This window comes from Orcinus orca, chromosome 7 (assembly GCF_937001465.1).
Source record: "Orcinus orca chromosome 7, mOrcOrc1.1, whole genome shotgun sequence".
Lineage (NCBI taxonomy): Eukaryota > Metazoa > Chordata > Mammalia > Artiodactyla > Delphinidae > Orcinus > Orcinus orca.
Genome location: NC_064565.1, coordinates 110,940,595 through 110,959,452, shown reverse-complemented (window position 1 = coordinate 110,959,452; position 18,858 = coordinate 110,940,595). Strand labels below are relative to the sequence as shown.

The 18,858-nt window shown below is 40.0% G+C and overlaps 1 protein-coding gene across 2 annotated transcripts in view; it reads left to right on the top strand.

Moving 5' to 3' along the window:
• DNER (delta/notch like EGF repeat containing) overlaps nt 1-18,858 on the top strand; it is a 326,228-nt gene that overhangs the window by 294,394 nt on the left and 12,976 nt on the right. For both annotated transcript variants that reach the window (XM_004262614.4, XM_033426041.2), the window contains exon 11: nt 11,124-11,255. In XM_004262614.4, the coding sequence (XP_004262662.2) occupies nt 11,124-11,255 (132 nt within the window). The remainder of the gene's footprint in view (nt 1-11,123; nt 11,256-18,858) is intronic.

The window sequence follows — 18,858 nt, the reverse complement described above, 5'->3', positions numbered from 1 at the left end:
GGGCTTTGACAACAACAAAAGCCTGTCTCTAGTCAGCCCTGTTAATTTTTCAAACTGCAGGGGACCACAGACTATTTCCTGAAGTTGTTAGGAGAGTTGCACTATTAATGTGTTTTGCAGAACACTGATCAGATGAGATACTCCATGGGAAAAATGTCTGTGCCCCCCAAAATTGGGGACTTGGTACCTGCCGTGTGGAGGTTCCTAAAGAAGGCCCACGTATTAGAGGCACTTAACAGTTAAGAATCTTGTTTGCCTTTGTTTATTTCCAAATATATTTGATCATATAACTTTTTTTTTTTCCCTTAAAAAAGAACCTATTCTGAGAACTAGCATTCCAGGGGAGGGACTGATGAAAAATTAGCTATCATCATGTAAGGAATCATGGTGCCTCTGCTCTTTGAGTCGCTACCTTGGAACTAAATCCTCTTTCATTACAACTGAGGTTTAGCAAAATTTACTCTTGGCCAACTATTAAGTGCTCAAAAGCTCCCTAATTTGACTGAGTGGAGCGAATTAGCAACTCATTGTTATCTAATTAGACACGCCATCCAGTGTCACATTTACCTTTTGAGACTGGCTTTTTCAGTTGGCTCAAGACACTTCACTCTCAGGCCAGCAGACTAACTCTGGGAGGAGGTATGTGGGGAGCTCTGCCCTTCCTTGATGAATTTAGGCTTCTCCTTGAAAATACACTCCCTCCGGTCATCTGGACCCAGAGAGGTTCCCTCTCTTCAACCCCTGCGGGCCTTCAACACAGCTGTCTCCTTAAGACCTGGCCTGCATCCTGTCCAGTTTTCAGTTTTTAACTTATTTTGCGTCCACTCTTGTCTCTGAGGCTTTGTAATTCTGCCACCTAGAATTACTTGGCTCAGGCAGGACTAGTAGAGGGAAAGAAAGGATGCCCTCACGCAACATGAATTCTCCAGGACTTGCTTTGTTTCTACCTGAAATCATAGGCTGGAGATTACTGTACTCCAACAGGGAAGCCCGAAGTTCTTTCAGGCCCGTTGCCATGGCCACTAGAACAGTAGTCCAAACGGGACATCAGTGACCCATTGCTCTCTCTCCATAGCAGAAAGTCTATATGCATTATTAAAAGTCAAATAATGTTATATTTCCCCTCTGTTTTCTAACTCAACTACTTTTCAATATTTGTCTTTTAGTTCACAAGAGAGTGTTCTACAATTTCCAGCTCATTTTCATGGGCAAATGCCATCAATGTTTTATTCTCACTGAGATTTTTAATTTGCATTTCTTTGATGTTGAGCATCTTTCATGTAATTATTGACCATTCATATGTCTTACCTTGAGAAGGGTCTTTTCAAATCTTCCACCCATTTTTTTTAAAAATTGGATTTTTGTTATATTACTGAGGTGTAAGAATTATTTACATATTCTAGATATAAATCCTTTGTCAGATAAACATTTTGCTCATCCATTCATTCTTTTTTTTTTTTTTTTCCCAGCAGGACATCCATGCATTCTTAATGGTATTTTTGTGGGAGCAAGTGCTTTTATTTTTGGTGATCTCTGATTTATCAATTTTTTTCTTTTTTAGTTTGTTCTTTCTTTGCCTACCTTATGATGATGACACTTTATCCAATGTTTTCTTCTAGCATTTTTTAAAATAGATTTTGCTTTTAGGTTTAGGTTTTGAGTTAATTTTTTTGTGTGTATGGTGTGACTTAAGGATGGAAGTTTACTTTTTTCCCATATGAGTATCCAGTTATCCTAACATCCTAGCTAATGGAATTCATTAGCACATTTTTAAGGAAACTATTGACTGTGTATATGTCTTTTTCTTCCTTTGGCTGTTTTTTCAAAATCAAACTTTTTATTTTGAGATAATTGAAACTTCAAACTTCATAAGCCATCTTAAGAAGTCACACAGAGGGATCCAGTGTACCGTTTAACCACTTACCCCCAATGGTAACACGCTGTACAACTATAGTACAGTATCACACCCAGGATACTAACATTGATACAGTCAAGATGCAGAACATTTTCATCACAAGGATTCCTCATGCTTCCCTTTTATAGCCACACCCATTTCTCCTCCACCACAGGAAGCTTTCCTCTTAATCCCTGGAAACCACTAATCTGTTCTGCATCTTTATAATTTTGGTATTCCAAGAATGTTTTATAAATGGAATCATATAGCATGTAACCTTTTGTGTTTTTTTTTCACTTAGCATAATTCTCTGGAGATTCATCCAGATCATTATGTGTATCAAGTTTCTTCCTTTTTATTGCTGAGCTGCGTTCCATGATATGAATATACCACAGTTTGTTTAACTATCCCCCTGTTGAAAGAAATCTGGGTTCTTTCCAATTTTGAGCTATTATGAAGAAAGCTGCTGTAAACCTTCATTTACAGGTTTTTGTGTGAATGTAAGTTTTTATTTTTTCTGGAACAGTTGCCCAGGAGTTCAAATGCTGGGTCATATGGTAGTTGATGTTTAGTTTTCCAAACTATGCCGGAATGTTTCCAGAGTGGCTTAACCATTTCCCCTTCCCATCAACAATGTCTAGTGATCCAGTTTCTCTCTATCCTTGCCAGCATTTTGTGTTGCCTTCATTTTTAATTTTAGCCATTTTGATCATGTGTTTAGTGATATCTTGTGGTTTTGATTTGAATTTCCCTAATTATAAATGACATTGGACGTCTTTTCATGTGATTATTCGACATCTGTACATCCTCTTTGGTGAAACGTCTCTTCATGTCCTTTGTCCATTTTCTAATCGTACCCCATCATATCAAGGCTACATACTATCAAGTATGATTTCTGACCATTGATGTTGACTTTAATCACCTGAGGAAGTGTTTGTCAAGTTTTTCCCCTATAATGTTACTCTTTTCCCCTCTTTGCATACTTTACTCTTTGAAAGAAGGTTACTATGTGTGGACCACACTTAAGGAACCGGGAGTTATTCTTTCCCTCTTTGAGGGTAGGGTAGCTACGTAAACTATGTGAAATTCTTCTGTAGGAGAGATTTGTCTGTTTTCCCCCATTTATTTATTTATTTGCTCATTTATTTATATCACTGTGGACTTGTGGATATTTATTTTATACTTTGAGTTATAATCCAACATATTTTTATTTATTTTGTGGCTCAAAATGTTCCAGACTTGGACACTGGGAGTTCTTTCATTTGGGTTTCTGTGTCCCTTTGACATACCCCATTGTTGTTGGTGGAGAGTGTGTGTGTGTGTGTATGTGTATATGTGTGTGTATGAACACTTACATGCTTTCCGGCACTGCAAGAAGCTCCAGTCTTGTCTTGTACATTTCCTGCTCCAGTCTTGAATCAACCATCTCTTCAGGGAGGCTTGGTTCTTTTTATGGGAGAATGATACTGGAAACCAAGATCTGGGCACTAGCTGTGCTCATTATTCCTGGGATGTCATTGCTCCTAGATCCTCTCAGCTGACATAGCAAGGGAATGTGTGTGTATACTAACCCGTGTGTCTATAAATATTGCCATATGTAACCATCTATATCTAAATAAAGCTAAACATGAATTTATACTAATTTCTCCAACTCTGTTCCATTATTACATGTATCATTCCAGCCTTCTCTCCTGTTTATCTGTAAATTCCCACACCAACAACAAGATTCCTGGCTCCTACCATCCAACATCCTTTTACTTACTTGCTTAATTCCTATATACATGTAGAGCAGTATCAGAATTCATAACTTGTATCCTTATGGGAAGCAACTTTATAAACTAGACTACAGTGCTGGTGTACACATCCTTCTGCCTTCAGTCCTACCAACTCTACTCGTTCCAAAGTCACTTAAGTCAGCACTGCCCCCAACCCTGCAGTGAGGTTGTTTCATACATTTGTAAGTACTGTTAGATTACTTTTTCACAGTCTCCATTCATTTTTTCTTTTATTTTACATCTTTATTGGAGTATAATTGCTTTACACTGTTGTGTTAGTTCCTGATGTACAACAAAGTTAATCAGCTATATGTACACATATATCCCCATATCCCCTCCCTCTTGAGCCTCCCTCCCACCCTCCCTATCCCACCCCTCTAGGTCATCTCAAAGCACCGAGCTGATCTCCCTGTGCTATGCAAGCTTCCCACTAGCCATCCATTTTACATTTGGTAGGTTATATATGTCAATGATACTCTCTCACTTTGTCCCAGCTTCCCCTTCCCCCTCTGTGTCCTCAAGTCCGTTCTCTACCTCTGCGTCTTTATTCCTGCCCTGTGACTAGGTTCAGCAGTACCGTTGTTTTAGATTCCTTGTATATGTGTTAGCATACGGTATTTGTTTTTCTCTTTCTGACTTACTTCACTCTGTATGACAGGCTCTAGGTCCATCCACCTCATTACAAATAACTCAGTTTCGTTCCTTTTTATGGCTGAGTAATATTCCATTGTATATATGTGTCACATCTTCTTTATCCATTCATCTGTCGATGGACACTTAGGTTGCTTCCATGTCCTGGCTATTGTAAATAGTGCTGCAATGAACATTGTGGTACATGTATCTTTTTGAATTATGGTTTTCTCAAGGTATATGCCCAGTAGCGGGATTGCTGGCTCATATGATAGTTCTGTTTTTAGTTTTCTAAGGAACCTCCATACTGTTCTCCATAGTGGCTGTATCAATTTACATTCCCACCAATGGTGCAGGAGGGTTCCCTTTTCTCCCCACCCTCTCCAGCATTTAGATTTTTTGGTGATGACCATTCTGACTGGTGTGAGGTGATACCTCATTGTGGTTTTGATTTGCATTTCTCTAATGATTAGTGATGTTGAACATTTTTTCATGTGTTTGCTGGCAATCTGTATGTCTTCTTTGGAGAAATGTCTATTTAGGTCTCCCACCCATTTTTGGATTGGGTTGATTGTTTTTTAGATATTGAGCTGCATGAGCTGCTTGTATATTTTGGAGATTAATCCTTTGCCAGTTGCTTTGTTTGCAAATATTTTCTCCCATTGTGAGGTTTGTCTTTTCGTCTTGTTTATGGTTTCCTTTGCTCTGCAAAAGCTTTTAAGTTTCGTTAGGTCCCATTTGTTTATTTTTATTTCCATTTCTCTAGCAGGTGGGTCAAAAAGGATATGCTGTGATTTATGTCATAGAGTCCTCTGCCTGTGTTTTCCTTTAAGAGTTTTATAGTGTCTGGTCTTACATTTAGGTGTTTAATCCATTTTGAGTTTATTTTTCTGTATGGTGTTAAGGAGTGTTCTAATTTCATTCTTTAACATGTAGCTGTCCAGTCTTCCCAGCACCACTTATTGAAGAGACTGGCTTTTCTCCATTGTATATCCTTGCCTCCTTTGTCATAGATAAGTTGACCATAGGTGCATGAGTTTATCTTCTGTTTTTGTGCCAGTACCATACTGTCTTGATTACTGTAGCTTTATAGTATAGTCTGAAGTCAGGGAGCCTGATTCTTCCAGCTCTGTTTTTCTTTCTCAAGATTGCTTTGGCTCACAGTCTGCTTTCTTTCCTGGGACCTTCCAACTAGAGGGGTTTTGTTTTTGTTTTTCCTATAGAAGTACAGTTTCTCAAGCACCATTTGTTGAAAAGGCTATCTTTCCTTCATTGAATTGCTTTTAAACCTTTGTCAAAACTCAGTTGGCCATATTTGTGTGGGTCTGGTTGGATTCTGTATTGTTTTTCATTGATCTGTGTATCTATTCCTCTGTCAGTACTACTCAGCCTTGATTGCTGCAGTTATGTAATAACCATTGAAATCAGGCAGAATGATTCTTCTCAATTACTCTTTTTCTTTCAAAACTGTTTCACCTATACTAGTGTCTTTGCTTTTTCATATAAATTTTAGAGTAATCTTATCTATATTTACAAAAGATTTTGATGAGGTATTAATAAGAATTGTATTAAACCTGTATATTAATTTGGGAAGAATTGATATCTTTACTGTTTGGAGTCTTCCAGTCCATGAACACAGTATGACACTCCATTTATTTAGATCTTTGATTTCTTCATCAGCATTTTGTAGTTTTCAGTATGTAACTCCTATACATGTACAACTAAATATTTCTCTCTTTTTGAGTGATTATAAATAGAATTGCAGTTTGGTGTGCACATGTTCAATGCTAGTGTGTAGATATACAACTGATTTTTGTATGTTTATCTTGTATCCTCTGACTTTGATGAACTTACTAGTTTTAGGATTCTGGGGGGTAGATTCCTTGTGATTTTATGCATAGGTAGGTATGTCTTCTGAAATTAGGGACAGTTTTATTTCTTCCTTTCTGATATGTATAAATTTTATTTCCTTTTATCGTCTTATTACGGTGGCTAGAACTCCTCACACTAGTTTGGGTAAGAGTGGTGATAGCAGACATCCTTGCTTTGTTCCCAATCGTAGGGGAAAAGCATTCAGTCTTTCACCATTAAGTATAATGTTAGCTCTAGGGATTTTTAGATTTTTTTTTTAATCAAATTGAGGAAGTTACTCTCTATTCCTTGCTTGCTGATAGCTTTAGTTATGAATGGGTGTTGAATTTTGCCAGGTGCTTTTTCTGCGTCAATTGATATCAGTCTATGATTTTTCTTCTTTAACATATTATTATGATGGATTATATTGATCAATTTTCAAATATTGAATTAATCTTGCCTTTCTGGAATAAAACCCACTTGGTCATAGTGTATAATTCTTTTTGCATATTGCCGAATCCTGTCCTCTAATATTTTGTTCAGAGTTTTTGTGTCTGTGTTCATGAGGGATATTCGTCTGTAGCTTTTTTTCTTTCTCTCTCTCTCTTTTAATATTATCTTTGACAATATTGAATTTTTCACATCTAGAAATTCCATTTGTTTTTTTTTTTAATATCTTCCATTTTTATCCTCATTTTCCCCATGTTTTCCTTCACCTTTTGAACAAATGTCTTGTTTACTCACCATCATCTGTTATTTCTGGACCTCTGTCTTTTGACTGATTTTCCTTCTGGTTATAGGTCCCATGTTCTTGCTTTTTTTTTGTACATCTGATATTTTTTTTTTGAATGCTGGTCATTGTGAGTTAAGTTGTTGAGTGATTGGATATCTTTTAAAAGTGCTGGCCTTTTCTGTGGCAGGTAGGTAAGTTACTTGCTGACCTGATTGATATTTTCAAGGTTTGTTTTTGTATTTTGGAGTCTCTAGTAGCCTTTAGGGATAGTTATGTCCTACTACTGAGGTGTGACCTTTTCCTCCCATAATGCACTGGGTGGCCAATGAAATGTCTGCATTCCAACCTGTGAGAGTTTGAATACTTCCCAGTCCTCTGTGAGCTTTGGGAACTGTTCATCTTTCCTCTTGTTTGCCATGCCTGTGGAGTTCCAACTTACTCGCACACAGTATTCAGCAACAAACTCAGGGATGCATCGTATCTCTGATGCTCCTTTTTTGAGTGGCTCTACCTTCTGTAGTGGTCTCTCCTACAAATTACAGCTACCTCAGCCTCCACAAATTCCAGTTACTCCCCACATTTCAGTGAAACTGTTGTGTTCTAAATTGGTTCAGAATTTAGAATGCCAGAGTGGTTATGGTACTCAGCTGTTCGTTTGTCTCCTCTTAGCAATCACAGCCATGCACTGCCTGTTGTCTAATGTCTTAAAGTGTTTTTTTTAATATATATTTTGTCCACATGTGTAATTATTTACAGTGGGAGGGCAAGACAGGTTCCAGTTGCTCCATTGTGGCAGAACTTCCAAGTAAGTCATTAGATTCATTTCATCTAGAATAAAATGCTTGTGAAGTATGAAGGAGTTATACTTACAGTACCCATTCCAGTGCGTGGCACATAATAGGCTTAGATTTAATACTAGGTGTTATGATTATAATGACTTTCATTGATATCATTTGGTGTGGGCTCTGTTAACCCGAGGATATACTGACAGCAGAGACTTCTGACTTATCTTTTTCATTTTAATTTATCTGAGGAAAGCATACCGAATTAAACCGTACACTTGTAAATTTGCATAAATACTACCAAAGCTGATACCTACTATACAGATTGCCTCTTAGAAAGTAGTAGATTGAAAAGCAATAGGAAAAGATTTAAAGTTCAGACTTTGATTTCCAGCCTTAGTCAAGTAGAAATTTCATTTTGTATTCTCTTTACAAATGTTATTCAAGCACAACGGTGATTCAAAAGTAACTGATTTTCCCCACTCAAATAAAAAAGTAAGCAACTCAACGAAAAAGTCATCTGGCTTAAGCCAGCAAAAGCATAAAGATTTATTAAGTATTAAGTATTATTAAGTATTTTTTATTATTTACTATATTAAGTATTTATGAGTGGAGAAAGGTGATATAATGTACTAAGAACTCTTCTACTAAAATTAACTAGAATGCATATTGCTTGGAGATGGAATGGTGAGGTGTTGAAATGTATGTAAGAACATAATACTCCTAATACAGGGAAGCATAAATGAAACCAAAATTAGTCTCTATAGTTCTTAATAAATCTTCAGTTACCTTGCAAAGTGCGTGAGCACTGTGAGGCAGAGAAGAGCAGTCCTCTCTGGAAGTCTTCCGGTTGGAAATTTCCTTGGGTGGCCCCATCATCGGAATCACCCCATATGCTCACCACCAGCATGTGACACCGTGAAGTCCTCAGCTGCAAGCCAGTTGGGGGTAACTGATTCAGACAGAAGTGTAGGCGTGTTAGTTTGTAAAATGTGCCAACAGAGTCAATCTAAAGGTATCTGTGAACTGTGCATTGCTCCACGGTTCCTCCAGGGCACATATGCTGTGGAAATAGCTGCTAGCTATTTGGGCTCCTGACTGGCATGGAGTTTTATCATAAACTAATGTCACTGAATCCCAAGTATAGCTCTAAGAACACTGTGGTGATGAAAGCCAGACTGGGATAGGTTTGGGACTCTGTCTGGGCCATGGTTCTTTGGTTCCTGGGTCTTAGATATTTGATGAATGTCTACAGAAAAAGTTCATCCTATTTTCTCCTGCCATTCTCTATTCCTACCAAGTCCTTCCAATCCAGTGAGTCCCAAGAAGAGATAAATCTAAGGATCTTAGGCTTCTCTCAACTATATTAGAGCCACTTAGAGGTCTAAGAGCCAAAACATGTATTAGGGCTGCTCTGAACTTGAACTTGGCATTTACCTCCCTAGGGAAGCTCTGGACCAGAGCAGGACTGGGTGGGCTGGACTGACAGCTCTAGAACTGCCCAAAATTTAGGGAATTAAAAGGGTTTGACACTGACATTAAACTTCTAAAGCAGGGTGGGGCTTTTGAGTTTTGCTAGGCTATAGAAGTAGGGAGAAGTCAGGCCATTTCTGTAGCTATTGCTGAAAAGGTAACAGAGCATCTTATTTCAGAATTTGCAGTATTCGGATTGCCAGGAAAAGCAAGCTATTGTTTAGTAAATACCTCAATAAAGCTTGTCTTCCTAAATGGATGGAAAGCAGTACTGATGTGTGTATTTGTCAAGGCCTTTGATTTCATCCTTTTATTGCTTCTCAGCACGTTCCTGTTTATATGTCTCTTCAACTAGTCTACCATGTAATGCCATTTGTAATAGTTTAGTCTATGCCCTTTTCCAGTCAGAGTGATTGCCCCATTAATAGACAGAAAACCTTTGAAAGAGGTTAGTAAGAGGCAATCAATTTCATGTCTTTCGTATTGATAGAAATGACTATATTTATTGCAGGAAACAAATTCGCTTAGACACTACTGAATTATAAGCAATCTAGTAGGACCTAGACGTAGTAAATGTTTTATTTGACAGATTTTACTTTAAAAATAAAACAGTCCGCTGCCAGGTATGAAAAAAGTGTGAAGTGAAACAGACGTGAACCATTTTAGTTTGAGATTCTGCCTCGAAAATGGTCTGTGAGTGACATATGGTGGTTTTATAAACACGAGGTAAACCAATGGCAGACAGAAAAGCTCTTTAATACTAATTAAGTAAGCCTGGAAGTAATTACCCAAGTGTACACTGAAATATTGCCTTTGAAAATGGACAGAGTATTTGATTTTGCCCTTTTGTTTTAGTCGATGACTATAGCAATGCTAGGAATTTTAAATATATATATATATATATCACTTTTTACATTTATCTGAGCAAATGGAGGTATATTTAAAGTTTTCTTTTTCTCATTTTCACACTTTTAAGAAAGATTGCCTCAATTTGAAGTATCCTTTCTTCAGCTTCGATGTGATATCTTTAAGAGGTGTACCCGTTTTGTATTGACTCATACACACGCTTTAAAATCACACAAAGATGGCTTTGTTTGTGTAACTTCTACTAACAAGCTATTTCTTGTAAGTTGGTCTTTGGACCACAGTGATATCAGCCCATGTTCTGGTTTGTTAGTTTAAACTAGGCTTTCTCTGAGGGGATCAAGGATGCCCCCAAATGTTGGGTGTAGCAGCGTCAGGAGCCCCAGGTCACGGTTTTCATTATGGGGGAAGGACGGATGGACTGGAGCAGATGTGAGCTTCCCTCGGGGACCATTTCCCAGGGGAGATTATTTCAGGACTGGACTCACCCCAGACATCACAACTGTCATTCCTTAGGGGGCCCTGATGTTCTCCCTCAGCATTTCGATCCCTCCCAGAAGCATTTCCAGGGATTTGGAAAGAGGAGTACATTTTCATAATTGACTCAGGCTAGGCACACGTCTGTGACCTAGAACTATCCAGAAAAGTCAAATGCCCAGGCTTACACAATCAAACACTTGGCTACAAAAAGAAAAGAACCATAAACTGTGAGTTCTTTGGCTTTCCGGAGTTTCAGAAAAACAAATAAGAAGATCCAGCTGACTAAATCCAAAACAAAATATATTTCTTTAGTAAAATCAGGAGCCCAAGTTTGTTTTTCCGATAGACTTCAAAAGGTTTATTCAGATATGGGAATCAGCTTCAGATAATGAATTCAAAAGATTAAAGGAGATTCTTTTTACCGGTGCCATTTCTTTTTCTTTTTTAAGCTTTACTTAAGTAAAGGATCCCTTGTCTGGAATTCTGGGAGAGTTCTGCACTTTATACAAACAGCCAGTTGGGCTGCATTGCAGGAGATCATGACCCCAGCCTTAGATCTTTGCTGAGCTGGAGAAGTGACGGGGGACAGAGCCGCTGGGGCAGCTAGCCTGGCTCACTGCCGCTTTTCTTCATCTCCTTAGGTGAAGAGTGTGACATCGACATCAATGAATGTGACAGTAACCCCTGCCATCACGCCGGTACCTGCCTGGACCAGCCCAATGGTTATACATGCCACTGCCCACGTGGCTGGGTAGGAGCAAACTGCGAAATCCGTGAGTATTCCGCCCCTCAGCCTCTGTGACTTACCGTTACATTTTCATTCAATGAGAGGAGGATGCGCCAGCCCCACAGCACTCACAGGTGAAGCAGTGAGGCCCAAGGGGTACCCTGAGCCCCGCCGTGCCTCCCGGATCCCAGTTGAGGACCTTGGCTCACTGTGTTATGCTGCTTCCCTCCTTCCTGAGTCTGAATCCAGCCTTTCCACCAGGATGAGAATGTGCAGATGTCATCCAGAGTTCGCGGCTGCTAAGACAGCCAAAAATGTGCTTAGCAGAGAAGCATTAGAATCGCATCAGAAAAGAGAGTCTTTGTGTTGGAAGCATTAAAAAAAACCACACAGAATGTAAATTCACTTTGCATTTTTTGTCTTCAAGTGTCTTCAAACGTATTAGGTTCCATCAATTGCCTGGAGAAAAGTTCCGTGAGGATGAGCGCATGAAAGAAACTCTGAAAAATACTTTGAGCTGCTTAGAGCGAGGTGTTCTCTACAGATGGACTCACAGAAGTTTGACGATGTCAGGATCAGGATTTTATATATTAAAATCATGTATCTGCTAGGACTGAGGTGAAAATGAGAACTGCCCTGGAATTGGGTTTTCATTGTTTTGTAAATCGCTAAAAGCTCAGCGTTGAAGTGTGTTTTCTTCCCATTTAAATTAGTCAGGGTCGTTGGGTTTGGCTGTGTCATCAAATCTCCCTCCTTGGCCCTCTCGCCCACTCTCTTACTCTTCATCAAGCAAAGACAGCTCATCTGCTGTGTGGGTTTGGAAGGAGACAGCTCAGTATACACAGCCCTGTCTGTCTGCCTCTTGGGCTGGCCTGTCTGCTGCCTCTACTCCTCCACGCTGTGCATGTTTCAAGAACAGGCCCCTCACTGGTGGTCCAGCACTGCCTATGACTGCACGGGCTTGTCTAATTCTTGGTGTGTGTCTTAAGTGGGGCATGGCCAGTAACAGGAAACCTTCTTATCCACAAATATGGACTATATTCTTCAGCATCAACTTGACCAGTAATGAAGGTGTTGTTTGGGCTCCTGTCTGCTCACTCTTTGTCTTTCATCTTGGCTCAGGACTTGAGAGAGGAAGAGAGTAATTCCTTTTAGGTCTCCCGCTCGTCCTTTCCAAATACCCCTACACAGAAAGGTTTTAGGACCAACTGAAACACTCTATTGTTGAAGAAAGGGAAGGAAAGGGATTCCAGTGGTACAGATGCTCAGGGCTGTGAACTGATGCAGGATGTTAAGACTAAAGTAGGTATAGGATGTTAAGTCCAGTCTGGTGAGATCAGTTGGTGGGAAGGATCCCAGATTTGGGCCACCAGGACCTCGGTTCTCGCCCTGGCTGTGGCACTTATGGTGTGGCTGCATTTAGGTGTGCTGAGTCTCAGTGTACTTATCCATAAAATAGGACCAGTTTTCGTTATAAAATTTGATAATTCTGTGAAATGACAAGTTTCACGCCTTGGGGCAGAGGAATATCTATGTATAATTTTAAAATCCTCGGTGTGAAGAAGTCAGGAACACAAAGGATGCCCTTAAGAAGTTTTGAAGTAAAATCTTATAACTATAAAAAAATCTAGCTTTACTTCCTTCTGGTGATGGATAAGATAGGCAAAAGATATACAAGGATGGAATAATAAGGACAAAAGTTGGCTTCATGGTCTAGCTCCGTCATGGACAAATGTACCTCAGCCTTGTCTTCCTCACTTGTAAAATGGTGATAGAAAAGTTGCTGTGAGGCTTAACGGAGGCAAATTTGTGCAGATCTGTGCTATGCAGTAGGCACTAAATAAGTGTTAGCTGCTGCTTCTCTTTCCTTCTGCGCCACTGCAGCCCTTATGCTATGAGCTACTCCTGGCAAACACTAGCCTTTGGCACTTGTCAGAGGGCACAGGCCACTCTGAGCAGCTGGGTGTGATGGGACCCATCACACACCTCAGCACACAGCTGGGTTCTCTGTTCGCCCAGAGTAGCACTTGCCGTTTGATGATCTCATTTGCACCCCTCCATTCAGCCAAAGGTGTCAGAATAAATGTCATCACAGATTAGGCTCTACTGGGTCCCCATGTTGGATGCTTCCATCCTTGACCTGATCATAAGAATGGAGAATAAGCATATAAGGTTTGCGATAACACACGGGTGGAGCTGGTGGCCAGTGCCAGGAGAAATGGATCTGAATCAATGGAATGGATTCAAAGCAGAAGTGGAAGCAGGGTTTGGACTGTCAGTGGGCAGAGAAGATATAAGAGGTCTCCTGTCCTGTATGAGCCATGGGACCTATGGTCTCTGAGGTTTCTTTCTAACCCTGAACGTCTGTGATCTTCTGAAGTGGCTAGAAACCAAGAGAAGGGTGCCTGAATGACACAAGGTCAGGTTGGTAAGTCTCAACAGGAAAGCTCAGGTGAAGCAGAGAAGAGGGAGAACCGTGGCCCATGCAGCTCCATAGCGTGGCAGGCTCCAAGTTGTCAAAGGCAGTGATGGGGCTTCCCACCAGCCTGACCTCTGCTTCCTGAGGCCATTCACCTGCCCTCCTTTCTTGTTCACTACACGTTAGTCACATTGTCCTCCTTTCCCTTCTTTGAGCGGGTCCCATTCATTCCTGCCATCAGGGCCTTTGCCTGTGCTGTTCCCCATGCCTGGAGCTCTCTTCCTTGCGGTTTTAGCACAGCTGTCTCCTTCTCAGCTTTTACGTCTCAGCTTGAATGTCACCTTCTCAGATGCCTTCCCTGACCACCTGTATTTGTTTCCTACTGCGGCTGCAACGAATTACCACAGATTTCATGGCTTGAAACATAACATGACTGTCTTCCTTCTGGAGTTCCTAAAAAACCTTCTTCTTTGCCTTCTCCAGCTTCTAGAGGCTGCCTACCTCCCTTGGCTCGTGGCCCCTTCCTCCATCTTCAAAGCCACAATCACGTCCCTCTGACTCCTGCTTCCATTGTCACATTTCCTTCTCCAGATCTCTCATATCCCTCTTGCACTTATAAGGACTCCTGTGATTACTTTGGGCCCATGAAGGTAATTTAGGATAACCTATCCATCTCAAGACCGTCAGCTTAATCGCATCTGCAGAGTTCCTTTTGCCGTGTAAGGTAGCATAATCAGAGACTCTGGGGAATAGTGTGTGTTCGTCTTTGGGAGACCACTATTTGGCCTACCATAGCACCTTATCAGCAGTGTGCCATGACTCCCCTTTGTTCTTAAAAATTGTGACATTTGGAGATGATTTAGCATTACTTTTTTTCTGTTACAGCATCATCCCAATCATTGTAATAAGTATTCGCATAAACATAACTTAAACTGATTAAAGGGGCAGGATTTGGTGAATAGAATGGGTGCTGCTCTTAAGAACAGGGGTCTGGGTTGGTCCTGCCACCCAGCCAATCACCAGGCAGGAGGAAGGTCATTTTATCTCTCTGGAGCTCAATCTCTTCATCCGTAAAATGAAGGATTAAATAAAATGGTTAGTTTTCTTCCTTCCAGTTGGATTCACCCTCAAAGTAGTGTCCTACTCTGCCAGAGAGCACAGTTATAATAAGGCAGGCATTTCCTATTGCCTTCTCCATACAAAACACCATAGGATGTTTCCTATTGCACGTGGAAAAGAGAAATTCAGAAATTCATAGAATACGTGTGTGATACTCGCAAGCACACACTGAGAGTTCATGCAGATTCCCGGGAAGGAAGGGCTCTGCATGTGGAAATGAGTCTACTTGTCATCAGCCAACACTAGACTCAGAAACCTCAATGGGATTGACATGCAAATTAACACCATTTTAGTGGTTCCATGGCTCGCATTCCTAACGTTTACCCTAATAATGGATAGTTTTTAGAATTTTGCCCTTTAGAGTTATTATCTGGTCCCCAATCAGTAATAAGAAGCAGAAATCTAGCAGACCACACATATTTATCAAAACCATCAAAAACATTGATCCAGAACTATCCTAAAAGGATCATGAGAGTAGCTATGATGTGTTTTTTGTTTGTTTGTTTGTTGTTTGTTTTTTTTGCGGTACGCGGGCCTCTCACTGTTGTGGCCTCTCCCATTGGGGAGCACAGGCTCCGGACGCGCAAGCTCAGCGGCCATGGCTCACGGGCACAGCCGCTCCGCGGCATGTGGGATCTTCCCGGACTGGGGCATGAACCCGTGTCCCCTGCATTAGCAGGCAGACTCTCAACCACTGCGCCACCAGGGAAGCCCAGCTATGATGTTTTATACATATTCTGAGACAAACGCAAACCCTAAGTTCTAGAAACTAACAAAACAAGCCTGCTGAAGTTTTAATTCTGACACTTGTTCTTAACCACTTTTGGACTAATCAAAAAATTTGGGGAGGATTTTAATAAAACTTTTGCCTTCCTAAAATCGAAGTCTAAAATTCAAAATTCTTATAATTCTCTACATAGTGGAATGTTTTGTATCATTTGTGTTGGAGCTTTAAGGTCTATACAGTTAGAATTACAGACAGTCCTGCTGACTGAGAGTTGGCTAGTTCTATATACTGAGCAGTTGAATCTATGGTTAAACTATTGAATTAATGACATTCTGCAGTTGAGAAATAGGGGAACAGGGCATCTTGGATTTATGCATTCAATGAATAACCAAGGCCCTCTTATTGTCAGACGTTAAGCATAGTGCCCAGGATATAAAGATTAATGAAACAGCTCTTGCCTTCTCCTCATCCAAGGGTGGGTCTTCATATGTGACAGGAGTTGCTGTGAGACTTCGTGCAGGTAGCTCCAGGAACCCAGGGAAGGAGCAGAGTTGGATATCTGGGGCTTCTTCTTCCCAAAATGCATGGAATTTAATAATGCTTGAAGAAACCCATCAAACAGTTATGTTATATGAGCAGTCCTTATCGTACAAATAGATTCGGATCTTTTGTTCTCATTTTTGTGTAAACCAGGATTTTTAAAAAACAAAACTAATTTGGGATTAACATACACACACTTCTGTATATAAAATAGATAACCAACAAGGACCTACTTTATAGCACAGGGAACTATACTCAATATTTTGTAATAAGCTATAAGGGAAAAGAATCTGAAAAAGAATATATATATGTACATATATATATATATATGTATACACACACACACACACACATATATATACATAAAACTGAATCACTGTGCTGTACACGTGAAACTAACACAACATTGTAAATCAATTATACTTCAATAAAAAATAAACAAAATAAAATTAATTAATCTTCCTCCCCGTGGAGACTCCCCACTTCACTCCCCAGAGGTAACAACTGTTACCCATTTATTGTGGATTCTTCCAGATGCTTTCAGTCACTGTATAAAGTCCCATTTTCTCCCGTACAAATGGGGCTATTCTGTACATACTGTTCAGCATCTTGCTTTTATGCTTAGTAATATATCTTGAGTGTTTATCCATGTTGGCTTATGCAGATCTTCCTCAATTTTTTTAACACCAGACAGTATTTCCATTTTTTAGATGCTCTATAATTTATTTAATCATACCCCTATTGATAGATAACTCATTTTCAGGTTTTTGGTATTAAAAACAACAGTAGAGTGAAAATTCTTATATATTCTTGTGTGAGAATATCAGTAGGATAAATTCTTGAAAATGGAATAGTCAAATTAAGGGGTTCTTGAATTTTTCATGAGCATTCATTTATATATTGGCTCTTTGCCAATAAAACTTTTCCTCTTGGAAGCAATGGTGTTGGGGGTTGAAGTTGACTCGCAAGTCCCACTTAATCCACAATTACCTTACTAAATACTTTGAACACCAAGGCTGCATCCTCCACTGACCTCTTGGGAAGCGATCGTGGCTAGATGTGGGGAAGCAGCCTGATCACGGGAAGGACATTACTGTGGACTTGTGCGGTCCTGGTTTTGAATCCCAGCTCAGGTGGTTACTCCTGGTAAACAAGAGCTCTGAGCCACAGGCCTTGATAAATGGGGTAATACCTGTGAATAACATAGTGCAGTACAGTGCCTGGTTCACAGTAAGTGCTCAGTAAATCGTTGCCTTAATTGCTATCATCAGTTGTCACTCTCTGAGCAGTGAGCAGCCTCTGGGTGTCTATTCAAAGTGAAATTTCCCCTCCTCTGATGGAATATTGATAAATTAGATGTTTTTGAGATAACTACTGATTTTCTAAACATACTATTTGAGGATAACAGGCATTCTGTAGGTATGTAGTTTTATTGATGTAATTAGACCTTGACTTTTCTGTTGCAAGGTAGATACAGGTATCCCGTGAGGGGAATCTTCATCCTCCCTTCCTGAAGGGTTCGGATGGATGCATATAGCAGAGAGCAGTGTTTCTCAGGCCTTTTGACTGCAACCCACAGTAAGAAATATATTTTGCATTTTGATGCGGCGCATAGCACACAGTGTCTCTCCCCCAGACACAAAACATGAAGTAGTTCTTACTTTATGAGTGTGACACGCTTTTATATGGTTTTCTAAACTTTTTTTTCTAATGCAGTCTGGCCCCTATTGGTTTCCACATTGTGCAGTATGGAAAACATTACTTATTAAGTGTTTAGAGCCAGTGTGTGGTTCAAATTCAGGTTCTGCCAGTTATTACATGTGGAAACCTGGGCAAGATTCTTTTCCCTTATAGGTTATTAAAAAATATTGAGTATAGTTCCCTGTGGTATACAGTAGGTCCTTGTTGGTTATCTATTTTATATATAGCACTGTGTATATGTTAATTCCAAATGAGTTTTATTTTTTAAAAATCCTAGTTTATACCAGAATGAGAACCAAAGAACCAAATCTATTTGTACCATAAAGACTGCTCATATAACATAACTGTTTTGATGGGTTTCTTCAAGCATTATTAAATGCCATGCATTTTGGGAAGAAGAAACCCAAGACAACCAACTTTGCTCCTTCCCTGGCTTCTTTGGAGTCCCAGCTGCTTCTTGTATAAAAGGGAGATAGTAACAATGTCCACTTTGGAGCATCGTACGAGGAATAAAGGACCTAACACACTTAGAATAGTGTTCAGCACACACTGAACTCTCAATAACCATTTGCTTTTATTAACCAAAATGCTGAACAAAATAATACAACTGTCTATTTGATGTCGCCCCTTGGGTGTCTTAAAGGCACTTCCAGTTCAGCATGTACAAAACAAAACTCATGAGCTTCCACTCAAACCTGGTTGTCTTGCCATGTCCCCTGCTTGCCTCCGGTACTTCATCCATCCAGGGATACAAGCCAAAGGCCAAGAAATTTGACACTACCTTTGTCTCTCCTCACTGGCCTCTACAAGCTGCGTAGTCTGGTGAATTCCACCCCTAACTCACACCCACATTCCTTCCCCTCTCTGTCTCCACCCCTCTCACGCAGGCCAAACCACCACCAGCTCCGCCAGAGGCCGCAGTAGCCTCTGACCTGGCTTCTACCCTAGCCCCTCAAACCCTTTCTTCATATACAGCCAGAAGCAACCTTTCTTTTCTTTTTGCTTCCTTTCTTTCTTTTTAATTTTCCAAAAGTATTTTACCTTTTCATTATTTAAAAAATTTTTTCATTGTGGTAAAATACACATAACTATCTTAACCATTTTTAAGTGTAAGTACATTTATATTGTGTACAATATTTAAGT